The sequence below is a fragment of the Tachypleus tridentatus genome, chromosome 3 (genome assembly GCF_004210375.1).
Source record: "Tachypleus tridentatus isolate NWPU-2018 chromosome 3, ASM421037v1, whole genome shotgun sequence".
Classification (NCBI taxonomy): domain Eukaryota; kingdom Metazoa; phylum Arthropoda; class Merostomata; order Xiphosura; family Limulidae; genus Tachypleus; species Tachypleus tridentatus.
In genome coordinates, this window is record NC_134827.1 from 112,643,049 (window position 1) to 112,665,690 (window position 22,642).

The window sequence follows — 22,642 nt, forward strand, 5'->3', positions numbered from 1 at the left end:
TGATAAAACAAATATATTAACTTTATTTTTCTTCGTATTAAATCTATCAGTATAAACCTAGCTAAAGTAATCAGCATTATTATAAAACTTAGACATTACATTGATAAACATACTTCTGTAATAGACTTTGGTTTATTCTTACATTTATTATTGTTATATTGAGTTGAATACCTGATAAAACAAATATATTAACTTTATTTTTCTTCGTATTAAATCTATCAGTATAAACCTAGCTAAAGTAATCAGCATTATTATAAAACTTAGACATTACATTGATAAACATACTTCTGTAATAGACTTTGGTTTATTCTTACATTCATTATTGTTATATTGAGTTGCATACCTGATAAAACAAATATATTAACTTTAGGAGTAATTTATAATTATTAAAAACTTTAGAATCTCTAATATTATTTTTAACTGAACACCTTGAAAATATGTGATGTTTATAAACTAGAATTTGTTCATTATAATAATCAAGTATTTTTCAAGTACTTTATTTCAGTAGGTTTACACCTATAAAACTATACATTCTACATCATTTGACTATTATCTGCATAAAGTAAAATCTTTTGGATTAAATTCTTAAAATACAGAACATAGGTTAAGTTGCGATTGAGTAATCTTACTGATAAGGAGAAACAATGGGTCGCATGTACAAACTTTTCAATATATAATTACGACGCATAGGTTAAATAATGCTGAATTTTAAATAAATTATCTCACATGTACAATAATATTTCGCTACATCACCTGGACAAGGCTTGCTTAAGATTTATAAAAATGACGTGAGCTATCAAAAGATGGCGACATATATGAATCATTATTGAATTTATACATCCTGGCGATTTTTATATGGCAAAACAGTTAGTGTTAACTTGTTCTTCTTAGCCATCAAACTGTTCACTTCTATAATGTCTTTTTCTCTCACATTAACTCCATCTATCTCCAGAATCTCATCTCCAATATCGATCAAACCAGTAAGAAGTTTCTGGGTTTCGTAATCTCTCATCCGAGAGACAAAGACTCCTGAAATAGCCAAAACATTAATATTATTCTAGATATTTAAGACATTTTTTTTTTAAATAGCGATAAAACCTAGTCTGAATTTTGATTGAGAACGACGTTCCTATTTGCTGTTCAACAGTTCTAAATAAGTCCGATAAAATCTTCCTTAATAATCTGGTCCTCCACTTAAACAGTTTGCTTCTTTTTATTCCTCTAACAGTAACTTTCTACTGTTGTAATGATGGACTTAACCAAATCTTTTTATGTTGTTTTATACTAGTAAAACTTTTACCTCTACTGTTCTTGACCTTCCCACGAGCTACGAAAAACCCGAGAGGTTTTCCGTGTGGTTTGTTCATCTCCACTACTTGCGAACCGTCCACGTGGAGTTGAATCAGTTGCCCCCATACATGATCAGGAGGAAATTCCTTGTTGAGATCCACATCCTCAAGAAGACTATTTTGAGAAAAAGAATCATTATTAAGTAACAGATGGCAAGTGTTTCCTTTTTCTTACAAACTAACTTAAATTCGATGGTGAAGACTGCAAAATATAGCAAGACTGTCCCTTGATCAAACCCAAATTCTCAATTTCTGACACCATAATTGAAGTACACATTATGTCACTGCTGTTCTCCAAAACGTTGTCCTAGAAGCTAAACTTTGAAACGTTATCCTGAAAAACCAAGCTTCAATGTGAATCTACTATCCTGGAAGCTAAGCTTTGAAACTCTGTTCTGTAAAATAAACTTCAAAACATTATCTTGGGAACTGAGCTTTAAAGTTATGTACTGATAACTAAACTTTCGAATGTTGTTTACGAAAATAAACTTCGAAATGTTGTACAATATGCTAAATTTGAGAAAGGTCAAGTTAATACAAACATTGCAACGTTTCAGTTGAAACTTTCTCATACAATAATTTTTTCTATACTATGTCTAATGTTTCACCTAAAAATATCCTAAACAACATACATGTACGTAACAAAAGTAAATAACATTGTAGATGTTTGTGCACTTGGTTTAGTGCTCTATATAGTTTATATTATTAAAACCCAAAAGCGTTGTAGTTACCTTAAGCTCACGTTTTAAAAACGAATGTAAATTCTGTTGTATATGTATGTATAGGTAGCCATGAAATGCCTTATCTTACTACAATAGTTTACCCCTAATAATATATGTTTGTTTCTCTTGGTTTGTTATTCTAACACATGCTAAACCGGCTTCTTAACCTGAATGGGTATTCGAAAGAGACTTTTAACTCGATCATGTACTGAAACCATCTTTGTAGCTTGACGATATGCTAAAACGTTCATTTTCAGTTTTCTATCTGCTAAAGAAAAGATGCTAAGTTAAGGATACATCCTGAATCGACCACTTGCTATGTATGTTTAAACTAAGCTTTAGCCATGTTAAAATTTTGTAGATTACGACCTGTATTGTTTATGAAGTCAATAACAATGCTTCTATAAGACATTCATGCTAATAATTATGTACAACCTATGCAGCCTATGCACAGATACGTATAAATATTAAGAACATTTATAGCAGACTCGAACGGGGTTTAATTGACCAGTTATGGATAAACAACCATAAGAAAAAGACAAAACCTGAAATTATAATAACAGATACAACAGACCTAAAATTGAACATTTTGTACAGCTACAACTTTCTGTACTGCTACGTAACTGCCATCTAGTGGAAAAGAAGGTAAGTGTTTACGGGAAAATCGATTTTGGTAAAAACTTGAATTAATATTTGTATAATCTACTATAAATTGCAGCGAATCAGTATGCATACTTAAAAATAGGATAAAATTGTAATTAAGCATCCTGAACTGATGTTTTTTTTAAACGGTTCAGGAAATTGAAACAAATATTATATACCTGATTGGATGCTGGATTTTATTTTCATTGTTTGTTTTACGTTTACTAGTTCTCATGCTCATGCGATTTTTCAGGCCCTCAAAGAAAGACTGTGACATCCCAGGTTTATGGACTGTGGCTTCTTTTTCAATTGTATAAACGTGGTCTGTGCTGAAAGCCCTCTGTAAAGCACCCTTGGCAGACTTTGTGAAACCTTGCAAGCGCTCTAAAATTGGCTTTCCTGACGTTGCCGAACTTTTATAGGGAGGACAGTCGCTGCAAAAACAGAAGTATATATATATATCCATTGATAATGCTAAGCTCGAAACAGTATTAAATAATTAAGAAATCGGCTAAAATTATTATAAAGATATTAAGTTCAACAATCGAGACTTATTCGCTCACATTTACTATGTAGTACATTAATACAGCACAATAATTTTTGGTATGTATAATTAATTTTTCTTTACGTTTAAACAGGTGTTAGACAGATTCTGTACCTGAGTTAAAACAGTGTTAATACGACGTTATGACAAATTAAGAAAAGACTGTTTATTTTCGTTTAATATATTCCATTATTTCAATAATTTACCTGGAGTGTAAGAATTGTTGCTGTTCACAGATGACGCCACCTGAATTGTTTATTATACAAGGGTTGCTGACAACCCTGGGAAATGGTGGACGACGGGTTTTTTTACTTTTATCGATAACTGCATATTCGGGAAGTTCTTCTGTTTTAACTAAAGGTAAATAAACAACATCAAACTACTTGATTGTATTGATTATAACTTCATGATTATAAACAAATGGATTATACTAATAATATAGGTTTTGAAAATCTAAGGAAACCCAAATAGTGACTATTACCTACAGTAAGATTATATCAGGAAAACTATATTAAATAATATTTTTACTTTATCAGGCGTATCATTCAACAATTGTATATTCCATTCTAGTTTAGTAAGGAAATCAGTGGATCTCAGCAACGTTTAAACCTACGTCACTTATTCTGTTTCCTGCTGCCTTAATTAATACAAATCTTTTTTTCACACTTTATCCATATGTTGCCTGTGATATAAATATAGAGTATCAGTCAACAACTGTATTTTCCATTCTACTTTAGTAAGGAAATCAGTGGATCTCAGCAACGTTTAAACCTACGTCACTTATTCTGTTTCCTGCTGCCTTAATTAATACAAATCTTTTTTTTCACACTTTATCCATATGTTGCCTGTGATATAAATATAGAGTATCAGTCAACAACTGTATTTTCCATTCTACTTTAGTAAGGAAATCAGTGGATCTCAGCAACGTTTAAACCTACGTCACTTATTCTGTTTCCTGCTGCCTTAATTAATACAAATCTTTTTTTTTCATACTTTATCCATATGTTGCCTGTGATATAAATATAGAATATCGGTCAATAACTGTATATTCCATTCTAGTTTAGTAAGGAAATCAGTGGATCTCAACAACGTTCAAACTTACGTCACTTATTCTGTTTCCTGCTGCCTTAATTAATACAAACCTTTTTTTTCACACTTTATCCATATGTTGACTGTGATATAAATATACAGTATCAGTCAACAACTGTATATTCCATTCTAGTTTAGTAAGGAAATCAATGGATCTCAGCAACGTTTAAACCTACTTCACTTATTCTGTTTCCTGCTGCCTTAATTAATACAAACCTTTTTTTTCACACTTTATCCATATGTTGATTGTGATATAAATATACAGTATCAGTCAACAACTGTATATTCCATTCTAGTTTAGTAAGGAAATCAATGGATCTCAGAAACGTTTAAACCTACGTCACTTATTCTGTTTCCTGCTGCCTTAATTAATACAAACCTTTTTTTTCACACTTTATCCATATGTTGACTGTGATATAAATATAGAGTATCAGTCAACAGAGCCAGTAAACATTTTTGAAATTATGTCATTCAATTAGTTTCACGTGCACTTTCTCTTGAGAAAGGTTCCTATAATGTACAGAAATAAACGAAGATCTTTTCCACCGCCAAGTCAGGTGATGCTCCAGACATACAATATCCTTTTTCTTAGAATGACCACATTAGCAGTACCAGTATCTTGAAATAACTGTAATTCCATGCTTTACTACTGGATGAAGATAACTTGAGATTTCAGACATTTATTTTTCCAGTCAAGGCACAAGAAAGTGCACTTGTGTTTAATTTTGATAAAGTTTGTGTGTTACTGAGGTTTATTCAAGTGTGTGGTACATTATATTCAGTCACTTTTATCAGCACTAAACTCAGCCAAGATCAACATAATTCATATTTTCCTTCGTAAAACAATTTTTAGTGAATCTCCTGATGGGTTTTATCCGATTTCTTAAAAGGTAATCTAGAAATACCAAAACGTCAATGTATATTGAAAGTTTCGTCCAGTTTTGAATTTTGGGGAGAACAACATCAGCAACATGAAAAAGTTCAAACAAACATTAGTTAACTCGAGGTAAAATAACAAGCTGCACTAACGGATCGTTGATGAAAGTTATCCACTCTCATGATCCTGTATTTCCAAACTCAAAGTATCCTAACAATCTAGTTTGCGATCCTGCCCTTCCAACCTTAGAATATCCGAACAATCCAGTTTGCAATACAGTACTTCCAACCTTAGATTATACTAACAATCCATTTTATGTTCCTGTACTTCCAATCTTAAATTTTCCTACTAATCCAGTTTATAATCCCGTACTTCAACCTTAGATTATCCTAACAATTCAGTTTATGTTCCTGTACTTCCAATCTTAGATTATCCTAACAATCCAGTTTATGATCCCGTACTCCCAATCTTAGATTATCCTAACAATCCAGTTTATGATCCTGTACTTCCAATCTTAGATTATCCTAACAATCCAGTTTATGATCCTGTAGTTTCAATCTTAGATTATTCTAACAATCCAGTTTATGATCCTGTACTTCCAACCTTAGATTATCCTAACAATTCAGTTTATGATCCTGTACTTCCAATCTTAGATTATCCTAACAATCCAGTTTATGATCCCGTACTTTCAATCTTAAATTATCCTAACAATCCAGTTTATGATCCTGTACTTCCAACCTTAGATTATCCTAACAATTCAGTTTATGATCCTGTACTTCCAACCTTAGATTATCCTAACAATTCAGTTTATGATCCTGTACTTCCAACCTTAGATTATCCTAACAATTCAGTTTATGATCCTGTACTTCCAATCTTAGATTATCCTAACAATTCAGTTTATGATCCTGTATTTTCAAACTTAGATTATCCTAACAGTCCAGTTTATGATCCTGTCCTTCCAACCTTAGATTATCCATTCTTGTGTTTCTCTGCTCTTAGCCTCTGAAAGTATACGTGGAGAAAATCTAATCTAAAAATATGTGTTAAAAATGTAGATTTACTTATACTTTTATCTAAACATTCAAACAACATTGTCAAACTGTTTATTGAAATAGAGTAAATGAAACAGATATACTAATCATTGTACTTTACATACAAACCTTGATCGTTTGAAAGAGACGACTCGGTGCTAACTGGTGTATTGTTACTTTCAGTTTCAGTTTTGTTCCTAGACTTTACTCCTACAAACAGTCTTGAAGTTTTCTTAGTCCAAAGACGTTTCTTTAAAGTGTCATATTTTGTAGTCTTTGTGAACGAAGATTTCTGAAGAGATGAGGTGCCACTATTTTTAGGATGAACACACGTATTCGTTTGATCTTCACTGTCCTCAGCTTGAAAGAGCACTTGCACATGATCCGTATATTCTGAACTTAGTTCAGATCGTGAGTCAGTGCTTAGTAAATATCTCATGTTTGTTTTAGCTGCGGATTTGACGTCTTCCTGAATTTGCAGTCTTTCAGGTGTTACAGACACAACATGAGTATATGTTCTGGTCTTATCATCACTGCGAATGTCACGATCCTGGTGATTTTTCTCAACTACGGTGTTACAGCTTGGGCTTTTTTCAGGGGACACAAGCTGTCCATGATCTGAACGAGAAGATTCCAACTGATCTTGAGACTTATAAAGTAGGGATCCTGAAAAGGGAATGTCAGCGGTGCGTAAATTTTCACTTGGCAGAGTTGCACAACTTCTGCTTTTAAACAAAGAAGTTTTGAAAGGTTGTCGATTCCAGTTCAGCTTTGTAGAAGTTTCACTACAATCGAAATCGGTGTTCTGTACAACTGTGCAGAGGATTTCTAAGTTCTTGGTCGTATTTTTATGGAGAAGTCTCTTTCCTATATGATATTTTGTGTTTGTTCTTACGAGTGTTAGTTCTGTACGTTTTTCTTGATCGTTTTCTTGGGTAGTTTTTCCCAATATTAGTCCTGAATTTTTTTCTTCATCGTGTTTTGTTGCGTTGGTTATTGCTAGCGTTGGTCCTAAAATATTTAACTGATTGTCTTTTGTGTTGGTTCTTACCAGCCTTGGTCCTAAAATCTTTAACTGATTGTCTTTTGTGTTGGTTATTGTCAGCCTTGGTCCTGAATTATTTAACTGATTGTCTTCTGTGTTGGTTCTTACCAACCTTGGTCCTAAAATCTTTAACTGATTGTCTTTTGTGTTGGTTTTTGCCAGTCTTGGTCCTGAAATCTTTAATTGATTGTCTTCTGTGTTGGTTCTTACCAGCCCTGGTCCTGAAATTTTTAATTTATTGTCTTCTGTGTTAGTTCTTACCAGCCTTTGTCCTAAAATCTTTAACTGATTGTCTTTTGTGTTGGTTATTGTCAGCCTTGGTCCTAAAATCTTTAACTGATTGTTTTCTATGTTGGTTCTTGTCAGCCTTGGTCCTGAATTATTTATTTGATCATCTGCTGCGTTGGTTCTTGCCAGCCTTGGTCCTAAAATCTTTAACTGATTGTCTTCTGTGTTGGTTATTGTCAGCCTTGGTCCTGAATTATTTATTTGATCATAGGCTGTGCTAAGCTTTGTTGGTGTGAGCTCTGAGCTCTTTTCTTTATCGTTTTTCTTTGTGTAGCTTTTCGGCATCGTGGGTCCTGAACTCTTCAGTTGATGGTCTCTTGTGGTACTTGCTAGTCCTGTATAAATACTTCTATTTGGCGGGAAACTGTCTCTTGTCAAGACATTTTTGTAACGACTAACGCTAGGGGGTGTACTTGGATGATGTCGTAGACTACACCTGTTTTGCTGAATATACACGGGAATGTTTGATGACTCCTTGAAAGTAGACCACATCATTTTTGAAGTGAGATCTTGTTTACCAGAGCTCAATTCATGCTTGCGGGCGCTAACAACCACTGATTTATTACGGGACGAATGAGGTTGATCCATTGTCTCAACTGAAGAAGAGAAACTGTTACTGTTGGAATGTATGGATTCAAATTTCGTAACTCCATATTTCTGGGCATACAAAGACTGAAATAGTTTCCTACACGACTGACGAATGTTATGTTCACTAAGGTGAAGTTGTTCATTAAACTGGACTTTTCCGTCACACAAATCCTTCAAGGAATTAGAATGCATGGCGGACAAATAAGTAGCTCTATAAGAAAAAAGAAAATATTAAATGTTTCCTTCACAACCACTAGAAGTTAAGCTGTCTGAGCTTGGTAGAGCTTCTGATCCATGATTCAAATAAAAACTGACAATTAATCTAACGTATAGCCTGCTGGTTATGGCGTTTAGCTAATAATCTGTGGATCATTGGTTCGAATTCCACCATTCTCACTCTTTCAGCCGCGATAAAATGTGACACCCAATCCTACTTTCCGTTGGTGACGAATGGCCCAAGATTGGCGTTAGATGATGTCGACTAGCTGCCTTTCTTGTAATCTGTCTGTTAAAAATAAAGAATGCTAGCGCAAATATTTATCGAGTAGTTTTGTGTGAAATTCAACAAATGAATAATCTAACATCATTTTATATTTATGTTAAACACAAATATTAACACATCTCTTTCTTTAATCTCGATGAGATGTTAACTGAATTGATACTGAATAACATTTTTATCTTTCGTTGTAACATAAACAGAATTGTAATTCTTGATACAGACCAGTTACACGAGTAATATCTGATGTTCTAAATTCAACAGTAATAGATTTCAAAGAAAACAGCTAGTCGATAACATTCACCGCTAACCCTTGGGCTACCATTTTACTAACGAATAGTGCGATTAAACGCTGAATTATAACTCTCCCCCGGCTGAAAGGACAAGCATGTTCAATGTGATGGAGATTTTAACCCCTAATCCGAAGGTTGCGAGTGGAGCACACTAACCACCAAACTAACTTAGTACTACAATATACAGGTTGCGAGTGGAGCACCCTAACCACTAAATTAACTTAGTACTACAATATACAGGTTGCGAGTGGAGCACCCTAACCACTAAACTAACTTAGTATTACAATATACAGGTTGCGAGTGTAGCACCCTAACCACTAAACTAACTTAGTACTACAATATACAGGTTGCGAGTGGAGCACCCTAACCACTAAACTAACTTAGTATTACAATATACAGGTTGCGAGTGTAGCACCCTAACCACTAAATTAACTTAGTATTACAATATACAGGTTGCGAGTGTAGCACCCTAACCACTAAATTAACTTAGTATTACAATATACAGGTTGCGAGTGTAGCACCCTAACCACTAAATTAACTTAGTATTACAATATACAGGTTGCGAGTGGAGCACCATAACCACTAAACTAACTTAGTACCACAACATACAGGTTGCGAGTGGAGCACCCTAACCACTAAAATAAATTAGTATTACAATATACAGGTTGCGAGTGTAGCACCCTAACCACTAAACTAACTTAGTACTACAATATACAGGTTGCGAGTGTAGCACCCTAACCACTAAACTAACTTAGTATTACAATATACAGGTTGCGAGAGTAGCACCCTAACCACTAAACTAACTTAGTATTACAATATACAGGCTGCGAGTGGAGCACCCTAACTACTAAACTAACTTAGTATTACAATATACAGGTTGCGAATGGAGCACCCTAATCACTAAACTAACTTAGTACTACAATATACAGGTTGCTAGTGGAGCACCCTAACCACTAAACTAACTTAATACTACAATATACAGGTTGCGAGTGGAGCACCCTAACCACTAAACTAACTTAGTACTACAATATGCAGGTTGCGAGTGGAGCACCCTAACCACTAAACTAACTTAGTATTACAATATACAGGTTGCGAGTGTAGCACCCTAACCACTAAATTAACTTAGTATTACAATATACAGGTTGCGAGTGGAGCACCATAACCACTAAACTAACTTAGTACTACAATATACAGGTTGCGAGTGGAGCACCCTAACCACTAAACTAACTTAGTATTACAATATACAGGTTGCGAGAGTAGCACCCTAACTACTAAACTAACTTAGTATTACAATATACAGGTTGCGAGTGTAGCACCCTAACCACTAAAGTAACTTAGTACTACAATATACAGATTGCGAGTGGAGCACCCTAACCACGAAAATAAATTAGTATTACAATATACAGGTTGCGAGTGTAGCACCCTAACCACTAAATTAACTTAGTATTACAATATACAGGTTGCGAGTGTAGCACCCTAACCACTAAACTAACTTAGTATTACAATATACAGGTTGCGAGAGTAGCACCCTAACCACTAAACTAACTTAGGATTACAATATACAGGTTGAACTTTCGTCCCTAGAATCCCTTCATATTTCCGCCCCCCGCTAGTACAACAGTAAGTCTACGGATTTACAACGCTAAAATCAGGGGTTCGATTCCCCTCGGTGGGCTTAGCAGATAGCCCGTTCTGGCTTTGCTAAAAGAAAAACACAAACACATTCATATATCCAATTAATTTATAAAATCAACATTGGCCTACAATCGTTAAAATTACAAACACATCACTTCTACGGTAAATAGAAAATGTTTAAATAACGAGGTAACTGACTGCAAACCTACACTGAGATAACATGGTTTACTTTTATTGGCCCTCTAGCAGAGTGCATGTTAGATACTGGAAGAGGCCTCACTGAAAGTTTCGAAATCTCCTAGAACTAACTACTAACAAGGTAAAAAAGAGACGTTGTTCCATATAGGTACAGAGCAAAAATGGATCGAGTGGAGAGAACATGTTGTTGTCATCGAACTAGGATTATATGTGATGGTGTGTATCCAGTGGAGAGAACATGTTGTTGTCATCGAACTAAGATTATATGTGATGGTGTGTATCCAGTGGAGAGAACATGTTGTTGTCATCGAACTAAGATTATATGTGATGGTGTGTATCCAGTGGAGAGAACATGTTGTTGTCATCGAACTAAGATTATATGTGATGGTGTGTATCCAGTGGAGAGAACATGTTGTTGTCATCGAACTAAGATTATATGTGATGGTGTGTATCCAGTGGAGAGAACATGTTGTTGTCATCGAACTAAGATTATATGTGATGGTGTGTATCCAGTGGAGAGAACATGTTGTTGTCATCGAACTAAGATTATATGTGATGGTGTGTATCCAGTGGAGAGAACATGTTGTTGTCATCGAACTAAGATTATATGTGATGGTGTGTATCCAGTGGAGAGAACATGTTGTTGTCATCGAACTAAGATTATATGTGATGGTGTGTATCCAGTGTAGAGAACATGTTGTTGTCATCGAACTAAGATTATATGTGATGGTGTGTATCCAGTGTAGAGAACATGTTGTTGTCATCGAACTAGGATTATATGTGATGGTGTGTATCCAGTGTAGAGAACATGTTGTTGTCATCGAACTAAGATTATATGTGATGGTGTGTATCCAGTGTAGAGAACATGTTGTTGTCATCGAACTAGGATTATATGTGATGGTGTGTATCCAGTGGAGAGAACATGTTGTTGTCATCGAACTAAGATTATATGTGATGGTGTGTATCCAGTGGAGAGAACATGTTGTTGTCATCGAACTAAGATTATATGTGATGGTGTGTATCCAGTGGAGAGAACATGTTGTTGTCATCGAACTAGGATTATATGTGATGGTGTGTATCCAGTGTAGAGAACATGTTGTTGTAACCAAACTAGCGTCATTTTTAATTGTTTATTTTCCAATATTTGAGTTAAACTTTCTACCCTAGACACGTTCTCTAATTCTAAACTGATAGTCGCGAACCACAACCTCGTATCCAGCCCTCGTGGGGCTATCTGCGCTAACCGTTACTGTTTTCAATATTCAATGGCAGCTAGTCAGCATTATCCATTGTCAGACCTTAGGTTTCTCTTGAAAGAATGACTTTCACCCTTATAACGCACCCACATCCCCAAAGAGCGGAGATAAATTATTTGTCTGGTAGCAGATTCCAGCACATTAATGACTTAATTAATGTGTTAAACATAAAACAAACAGGAAATAGTAACACATCACGCAATATTTACAATTAATTTCTAACAAAAACCTACTCAAAAATCATCATTTCGTTCTTTCTAAAAATATTCAAATGTTACTAAAACGTTTGAATAAAATGCTTTCCAGTTAAAAACACTGAAACTTCTATTCTTATTATCAGAGTTCGAAATATACTTTGAATAAATCTAAGTATGTACGTTTCTTTGGCAGCTTCACTGTGTAGAGAAAAATAAGAAAAACAATAAAATATTCTCAGTAGTGACATCAGGTATCGAGTCAACATAATGTAAAGTAGCGACATCAAGTATCGAGTTAACATAACGTAAAGTAGTGACATCAAGTATCGAGTCAACATAAGGTAAAGTAGCGACATTAAGTATCGAGTCAACATAATGTAAAGTAGCGACATTAAGTATCGAGTCAACATAATGTAAAGTAGCGACATCAAGTATCGAGTCAACATAATGTAAAATAGCGACATTAAGTATGGAGTCAACATAATGTAAAGTAGCGACATCAAGTATCGAGTCAACATAATGTAAAGTAGCGACATCAAGTATCGAGTCAACATAATGTAAAGTAGCGACATCAAGTATCGAGTCAACATAATGTAAAATAGCGACATCAAGTATCGAGTCAACATAATGTAAAGTAGTGACATCAAGTATCGAGTCAACATAATGTAAAGTAGCGACATTAAGTATCGAGTCAACATAATGTAAAGTAGCGACATCAAGTATCGAGTCAACATAATGTAAAGTAGCGACATCAAGTATCGAGTCAACATAATGTAAAATAGCGACATCAAGTATCGAGTCAACATAATGTAAAGTAGTGACATCAAGTATCGAGTCAACATAATGTAAATTAGCGACATTAAGTATGGAGTCAACATAATGTAAAGTAGCGACATCAAGTATCGAGTCAACATAATGTAAAGTAGCGACATCAAGTATCGAGTCAACATAATGTAAAATAGCGACATTAAGTATGGAGTCAACATAATGTAAAGTAGCGACATCAAGTATCGAGTCAACATAATGTAAAGTAGCGACATCAAGTATCGAGTCAACATAATGTAAAGTAGCGACATTAAGTATGGAGTCAACATAATGTAAAGTAGCGACATTAAATATCGAGTCAACATAATGTAAAGTAGCGACATCAAGTATCGAGTCAACATAAGGTAAAGTAGTGACATCAAGTATCGAGTCAACATAATGTAAAATAGCGACATCAAGTATCGAGTCAACATAATGTAAAGTAGTGACATCAAGTATCGAGTCAACATAACGTAAAGTAGTGACATCAAGTATCGAGTCAACATAATGTAAAATAGCGACATCAAGTATCGAGTCAACATAATGTAAAGTAGCGACATCAAGTATCGAGTCAACATAAGGTAAAGTAGTGACATCAAGTATCGAGTCAACATAATGTAAAGTAGCGACATCAAGTATCGAGTCAACATAATGTAAAATAGCGACATCAAGTATCGAGTCAACATAATGTAAAGTAGTGACATCAAGTATCGAGTCAACATAATGTAAAGTAGCGACATCAAGTATCGAGTCAACATAATGTAAAATAGCGACATCAAGTATCGAGTCAACATAATGTAAAGTAGTGACATCAAGTATCGAGTCAACATAACGTAAAGTAGTGACATCAAGTATCGAGTCAACATAATGTAAAATAGCGACATCAAGTATCGAGTCAACATAATGTAAAGTAGCGACATCAAGTATCGAGTCAACATAAGGTAAAGTAGTGACATCAAGTATCGAGTCAACATAATGTAAAGTAGCGACATCAAGTATCGAGTCAACGTAATGTAAAATAGCGACATCAAGTATCGAGTCAACATAATGTAAAGTAGTGACATCAAGTATCGAGTCAACATAACGTAAAGTAGTGACATCAAGTATCGAGTCAACATAATGTAAAATAGCGACATCAAGTATCGAGTCAACATAATGTAAAGTAGTGACATCAAGTATCGAGTCAACATAATGTAAAGTAGCGACATTAAGTATCGAGTCAACATAATGTAAAGTAGCGACATCAAGTATCGAGTCAACATAAGGTAAAGTAGTGACATTAAGTAATGGTATCGAGTCAACATAAGGTAAAGTAGTGACATTAAGTAATGGTATCGAGTCAACATAATGTAAAGTAGCAACATAAAGTATCGAGTCAACATAATGTAAAGTAGCGACATTAAATATCGAGTCAACATAATGTAAAGTAGCGACATCAAGTATCGAGTCAACATAACGTAAAGTAGTGACATCAAGTATCGAGTCAACATAATGTAAAGTAGTGACATCAAGTATCGAGTCAACATAATATAAAGTAGCGACATTAAGTATCGAGTCAACATAATGTAAAGTAGCGACATCAAGTATCGAGTCAACATAAGGTAAAGTAGTGACATTAAGTATCGAGTCAACATAATGTAAAGTAGCGACATCAAGTATCGAGTCAACATAATGTAAAGTAGCGACATTAAGTATCGAGTCAACATAATGTAAAGTAGCGACATCAAGTATCGAGTCAACATAAGGTAAAGTAGCGACATCAAGTATCGAGTCAACATAAGGTAAAGTAGTGACATCAAGTATCGAGTCAACATAATGTAAAGTAGCGACATTAAGTATCGAGTCAACATAATGTAAAGTAGCGACATCAAGTATCGAGTCAACATAATGTAAAGTAGCGACATCAAGTATCGAGTCAACATAATGTAAAGTAGTGACATCAAGTATCGAGTCAACATAATGTAAAGTAGCGACATTAAGTATCGAGTCAACATAATGTAAAGTAGCGACATCAAGTATCGAGTCAACATAAGGTAAAGTAGTGACATTAAGTATCGAGTCAACATAATGTAAAGTAGCGACATCAAGTATCGAGTCAACATAATGTAAAGTAGCGACATTAAGTATCGAGTCAACATAATGTAAAGTAGCGACATTAAGTATCGAGTCAACATAATGTAAAGTAGCGACATCAAGTATCGAGTCAACATAAGGTAAAGTAGTGACATTAAGTAATGGTATCGAGTCAACATAAGGTAAAGTAGTGACATTAAGTAATGGTATCGAGTCAACACAATGTAAAGTAGCAACATCAAGTATCGAGTCAACATAATGTAAAGTAGCGACATTAAGTATCGAGTCAACATAATGTAAAGTAGCGACATCAAGTATCGAGTCAACATAACGTAAAGTAGTGACATCAAGTATCGAGTCAACATAAAGTAAAGTTTAACTACAAGAGGTACAGTTTCTGACTTTAATTAGTACGGTTAAGGGATTATTCATAACATTCAAACACAAAACTTTTATTGTAATTAGATCAATCTTTTCTTTCTTCTCTGGCGCTAGGTAGGTCAGTGGTATGTTTAGTTACTTACAATACTGAAAATACGCACATCGAATCTCTACAGTAGATAGAATGTTCAACTGTTCATATTCTTGAAAATATCAGTGCACTGACTAAGTTCTTGGTGCCAAACTACTAAAAATTATTTACTTTTATAAGCAATTATGCTGAAGCCTCATTTATATTTAAATCTAATTAAACTCTTTCATTTTACGGTGTAGGGTGAAGACCTCAAGAACATACAGTTACAATGTCTACGTGTGTTGTCACGTAGTTTGTTATTGATGTGAAGTCCTTTACACACCATTAACAACCTAAATACGTTAGGCGTTTACATAACACGTAGAATGCTGTCACAATTAATTATCCATTATTATTCAGAACCGATGAGTAGTTAACAGGGCGAAACTAGTCTGTTACTAAAATAATAGTGAATAAAAATAGATTAGACCTCTAGATCACCTTTTTTCAGAAAAACAAGTTAACAAATAATTAAATTATCATGGACTTTGTACCTCGTATGGTTATTATTGTTTTGAAATTGGCCTTGGCTGTAATCTCTCTCGGTAGAACAGACAGATCCGACTCTGTCTTTCTTCCAGCCTACAGATACGATCCCAGAATCTCCATCACTGTCTTGGGGGTGAAATCCTGCACGTCAGAAATACGTGTTAACTACAAAAACAGGGCGGAACCCTGAATTATAACAAAAGTGTTAAATATAAGTATATCCATTTCTAGATAAACTTTGGTTTATCTTACTAATATCTAGAGAGAAGGAGTGCTAACTTTACTTTACCTTACTAATGTCTAGAATGAAGTAGTGCTAACTTTAGTTTATCTTATTTATGTGTAGAGGGAAGTAGTGTCTACTTCAGTTTATCTTATTAATGTGTTGAAGGAAGGAGTGTCTACTTTAGTTTACCTTATTCATGTCTAGAGGGAAAGAGTGTCTACCTTAGATTATCTTATTAATGTGTTGAAGGAAGTTGTGTCTACTTTAGTTTATCATATTGATGTCTAGAATAAAGTAGTGTCTAATTCAGTTTATCTTATTAATGTGTTGAAGGAAGTAGTGTCTACTTTAGTTTATCTTATTAATGTGTTGAAGGAATGAGTGTCTACTTTAGTTTACCTTATTCATGTCTAGAGGGAAAGAATGTCTACCTTAGATTATCTTATTAATGTGTTGAAGGAAGTTGTGTCTACTTTAGTTTATGATATTGATGTCTAGAATAAAGTAGTCTCTACTTCAGTTTATCATATTGATGTCTAGAATAAAGTAGTGTCCACTTCAGTGTATCTTATTAATGTGTAGAGGGAAGTAGTCTGCTTTTGTTTATCTTACTGATGTGTAGAACGAAGTAGTCTGCTTTTGTTTATCTTATTAATGTCTAGAAAGAAGTAGTGTCTCCTTTAGTTTATCTTATTAATATACAGAAGGAAGTAATGTCTACTATAGATTATCTTATTATTGTCTAGAAGAAAGTAGTGTCTACTTTAGTTTATCTTACTGATGTGTAGAACGAAGTAGTCTGCTTTTGTTTATCTTATTAATGTCTAGAAAGAAGTAGTGTCTCCTTTAGTTTATCTTATTAATATACAGAAGGAAGTAATGTCTACTATAGATTATCTTATTATTGTCTAGAAGAAAGTAGTGTCTAATTCAGTTTATCTTATTAATGTGTTGAAGGAAGTAGTGTCTACTTTAGTTTATCTTATTAATGTGTTGAAGGAATGAGTGTCTACTTTAGTTTACCTTATTCATGTCTAGAGGGAAAGAGTGTCTACCTTAGATTATCTTATTAATGTGTTGAAGGAAGTTGTGTCTACTTTAGTTTATCATATTGATGTCTAGAATAAAGTAGTGTCTAATTCAGTTTATCTTATTAATGTGTTGAAGGAAGTAGTGTCTACTTTAGTTTATCTTATTAATGTGTTGAAGGAATGAGTGTCTACTTTAGTTTACCTTATTCATGTCTAGAGGGAAAGAATGTCTACCTTAGATTATCTTATTAATGTGTTGAAGGAAGTTGTGTCTACTTTAGTTTATGATATTGATGTCTAGAATAAAGTAGTCTCTACTTCAGTTTATCATATTGATGTCTAGAATAAAGTAGTGTCCACTTCAGTTTATCTTATTAATGTGTAGAGGGAAGTAGTCTGCTTTTGTTTATCTTACTGATGTGTAGAACGAAGTAGTCTGCTTTTGTTTATCTTATTAATGTCTAGAAAGAAGTAGTGTCTCCTTTAGTTTATCTTATTAATATACAGAAGGAAGTAATGTCTACTATAGATTATCTTATTATTGTCTAGAAGAAAGTAGTGTCTACTTTAGTTTATCTTACTGATGTGTAGAACGAAGTAGTCTGCTTTTGTTTATCTTATTAATGTCTAGAAAGAAGTAGTGTCTCCTTTAGTTTATCTTATTAATATACAGAAGGAAGTAATGTCTACTATAGATTATCTTATTATTGTCTAGAAGAAAGTAGTGTCTAATTCAGTTTATCTTATTAATGTGTTGAAGGAAGTAGTGTCTACTTTAGTTTATCTTATTAATGTGTTGAAGGAATGAGTGTCTACTTTAGTTTACCTTATTCATGTCTAGAGGGAAAGAGTGTCTACCTTAGATTATCTTATTAATGTGTTGAAGGAAGTTGTGTCTACTTTAGTTTATGATATTGATGTCTAGAATAAAGTAGTCTCTACTTCAGTTTATCATATTGATGTCTAGAATAAAGTAGTGTCCACTTCAGTTTATCTTATTAATGTGTAGAACGAAGTAGTCTGCTTTTGTTTATCTTATTAATGTCTAGAAAGAAGTAGTGTCTTCTTTAGTTTATTTTATTAATATACAGAAGGAAGTAATATCTACTTTAGATTATCTTATTATTGTCTAGAAGAAAGTAGTGTCTACATTAGTTTATCTTACTGATGTGTAGAACGAAGTAGTCTGCTTTTGTTTATCTTATTAATGTCTAGAAAGAAGTAGTGTCCCCTTTTGTTTATCTTATTAATATACAGAAGGAAGTAATGTTTACTTTAGATTATCTTATAGTTTAGAAGGAAGTAATGTATACTTCAGTTTATCTTATTCATATGTAGAGGGAAGGTGTGTCTACTTTAGTTTATCTTATTAATGTCTAGAAGGAAGTAATGTATACTTCAGTTTATCTTACTCATATGTAGAGGGAAGGTGTGTCTACTTTAGTTTATCTTATTAATGTCTAGAAGGAAGTAATGTATACTTCAGTTTATCTTACTCATATGTAGAGGGAAGGTGTGTCTACTTTAGTTTATCTTATTAATGTGTTGAAGGAAGTAGTGTCTACTCTAGATTATCATATTAATGTATAAAAGGAAGTAGTGTCTACTCTAGATTATCATATTAATGTACAAAAGGAAGTAGTGTCTAGTTTAGTTTATATTATTAATGTGTAGAGGGAAGGAGTGTCTACTTTAGTTTTTCTTATTTATGTGTAGAGGGAAGTAGTGTCTACTTTAGTTTATCATATTGATGTCTAGAATGAAGTAGTGTCTAATTTAGTTTATCTTATTAATGTGTTGAAGGAAGTTGTGTCTACTTTAGTTTATCATATTGATGTCTAGAATGAAGTAGTGTCTACTTTAGTTTATCTTATTAATGCGTTGAAGGAAGTAGTGTCTACTTTAGTTTATATACGTCCAGAAAATAGTCGATCAGAAACTGTGTCCTCGAATGTAAAGTTACGTGCCACGTTGAAACGAATAAAATAGTAAAAGAGTTTGTGAAAAAAACTGCTACAGAAATGTTAAGAAGTGATTTAATTGTTTTAAAGAAGTTTCCAAAAAAGCGCTTTTGAAACACAGAAAGAAACTAACGTGTGTGTTTCATACGTTCTGTACCACTGAACCTGTACTGAATATGTTGTACATAAACACGCCTCGACTTTATACGTTTTACATTTTCTCAAGTACAGCTTGAGAAGAATACGTTCTAAGTTACCGTATCTGTACTGTATACGTTTTACATTATCATACCCATAAAGAATACGTTTTACATCACCATACCTGAGTAATGTCCTGGTATTTCAGCATTATGTTTGATGTTGGATAAAACTTTCTCTTTATTTGAACTTGAGTTGACGGTCATGAGACCACTGTCCGAACTATCACTGTTGCTGTCATAAGTTGTCGATTTTCTTTCAGAACGGATACTTTCTGGAGCAGTTGGTGTCCAGTCTTGTTCACATGCGCTGTCTGGAGACGGAATTCGGTGGAAAGTTGTGGATTTTAAAGACCTCATAGTTAACTTGTTACTATCGTCAGGTATTATTGGGTGGAAGTGTATGATCCGACGGAATAAAATCCGGAAACAAGAGTGAAAAGTTAATTTAATATACATCATTTACGTTAACTAAAACTACAATAGTATCTTAAAGCTACTACTGATAGATCGGAGATTACTAAAACTACAATAGTATCTTCAAGCTACTACTGATAGATCGGAGATTACTAAAACTACAATAGTATCTTCAAGCTACTACTGATAGATCGGAGATTACTAAAACTATAATAGTATCTTCAAGCTACTACTGATAGATCGGAGATTACTAAAACTATAATAGTCTCTTCAAGCTACTACTGATAGATCGGAGATTACTAAAACTACAATAGTATCTCAAAGCTACTACTGGTAGATCGGAGATTACTAAAACTACAATAGTAACTTAAAGCTACTACTGATAGATCGGAGATTACTAAAACTACAATAGTATCTTAAAGCTACTACTGATAGATCGGAGATTACTAAAACTACAATAGTATCTTAAAGCTACTACTGATAGATCGGAGATTACTAAAACTACAATAGTATCTTAAAGCTACTACTGATAGATCGGAGATTACTAAAACTACAATAGTATCTTCAAGCTACTACTGATAGATCGGAGATTACTAAAACTATAATAGTATCTTCAAGCTACTACTGATAGATCGGAGATTACTAAAACTACAATAGTATCTCAAAGCTACTACTGATAGATGGGAGATTACTCAAACTGCAATAGTATCTTAAAGCTACTACTGATAGATCGGAGATTACTAAAACTACAATAGTATCTTAAAGCTACTACTGATAGATCGGAGATTACTAAAACTACAATAGTATCTCAAAGCTGCTACTGGTAGATCGGAGATTACTAAAACTACAATAGTATATTAAAGCTACTACTGATAGATGGGAGATTACTAAAACTACAATAGTATCTTGAAGCTACTACTGATAGATGGGAGATTACTAACACTACAATAGCATCTTAAAGCTACTACTGATAGATCGGAGATTACTAAAACTACAATAGTATCTTAAAGCTACTACTGATAGATCGGAGATTACTAAAACTACAATAATATCTTAAAGCTACCACTGATAGATCGGAGATTACTAAAACTACAATAGTATCTCAAAGCTACTACTGATAGATCGGAGATTACTAAAACTACAATAATATCTTAAAGCTACTACTGATAGATCGGAGATTATTAAAACTACAATAGTATCTTAAAGCTACTACTGATAGATCGGAGATTACTAAAACTACAATAGTATCTTAAAGCTACTACTGATAGATCGGAGATTACTGTTCATATTATTGTTCGTTATTCATATTTGAAATGGAAAACAAGAAATACAAAAAAAACCACACTGGCCCAATTTATATACCTATGTTTAATTTAAACTGCACAAGACACATTAATCTAAATTAACTGATGACCGCTGACATTCCAGTTCTCACCTGGTCAGTGGTCTAGACTTCTCAAGAATACAATGAAAAGCCACAACACAATGATGTTTCCTAGTTGGAATTAGAATCTTCGGTGTGATAGGCGCCTTACGCACTCTTAGCCTAAATTACTAGATTAGAGACCCCTAGCTATAGGAGTACATGTAACTTTTATTACGCACCCATTGATGAATGTAGTCGGTGGCATCAAACCTCGGACTTTATGAACCGCAGTCCAGTACAATAATCACTAGTCTAATAGAAGGACACCAAAACTGTTTTTACGTCAAGCATGATATATATAGTTATCAAAACGAAGTCTTTAATTTTCTCGATATTTAAGGTAAGTCTTACAAAGCTAAAATTCGGAGTTGGACTCCCCACGGTGTACACATCAAATACTGCAGTTTGGCTTTGTTCTAAACCAAACACTAAATTTAAGAGCCGAAAGCGCCTCACTAGTTAGTGTGTCGAACTGTAGATCCGTGGTTCGCGCGTCGTTATCGTTCAAAAAGGCCGCATTCTGCACTTTGGGTTTGTTGTAAGAGGTGGCCATGCGGGACGTCGACTAGCTTCCTTCGCTCTAGACTATCACGTTTAGAACCAGGGACTTAAGAACGGCACTAACCGAATTGATCCGAGTACTAGTAGAGCACAGCCCAGTAATCAAAGTCTTGGTTTTGAATCCTGTACAAGCTTAAGTTTAATTTACAAAGTTCTGAGGTCACTACATGACTTCTCACTCAATATAGTTTATGACAGACTCGCTTCATTTCTCTAGATAAATATACATACAAAACATCTTTAAACTCAATACATTTGCGATATACTCGTCCAGTCTTTTAATGTGGCGTTTTCAAATACAATTAATTATGCTTAGATTTGTAACATACAATAGTTGAAAAGTATAACTGTTTTATAAACGCTGCATCTAGATTCCATGAAGACATAAGTTCTGTTATTACACAATTTAAACAACAGTCGCTGTGTGTTTTGTGAATAGTCAAACGAACATTATATCGTTCTAAAGATGTACATTTACTACACACGTTCAACTTATCCTTGTCACAATTTTTATAAATTATTAATTGGATTCAATAACATATACTAAATAATTCTCGAACTATTAAGAATTCAATCTTTCTCACTAGTGGTATTCTCTTTCATTTCTGGTTATTATTTGGATACCAAATTATACTAGGTATTCTCAAGGTATTATTATTATTAAGGTATTCTCAAGGTATTATTATTATTAAG

The 22,642-nt window shown here is 33.8% G+C and overlaps 1 protein-coding gene across 7 annotated transcripts in view; it reads right to left on the reverse strand.

Moving 5' to 3' along the window:
- Positions 1-506: 506 nt before the first annotated feature.
- The window catches only part of LOC143247782 (uncharacterized), a 46,194-nt gene continuing 24,058 nt past the window's right edge, over positions 507-22,642 (reverse strand). For 4 of the 7 annotated variants that reach the window (XM_076496250.1, XM_076496247.1, XM_076496248.1 and 1 more), the window contains 7 exons: positions 19,671-19,918; positions 16,136-16,271; positions 6,384-8,386; positions 3,464-3,611; positions 2,893-3,147; positions 1,301-1,464; positions 508-1,029 (listed from right to left, as the gene is read on the reverse strand). In XM_076496250.1, coding sequence (XP_076352365.1) covers positions 833-1,029; positions 1,301-1,464; positions 2,893-3,147; positions 3,464-3,611; positions 6,384-8,386; positions 16,136-16,271; positions 19,671-19,905 — 3,138 coding nt within the window. In that variant the 5' untranslated portion in view covers positions 19,906-19,918 and the 3' untranslated portion in view covers positions 508-832. Of the gene's footprint in view, positions 1,030-1,300; positions 1,465-2,892; positions 3,148-3,463; positions 3,612-6,383; positions 8,387-16,135; positions 16,272-19,670; positions 20,148-22,642 lie in introns of those variants that run through there. The other 3 variants (XM_076496246.1, XM_076496245.1, XM_076496251.1) reach the window with 3 other exon arrangements.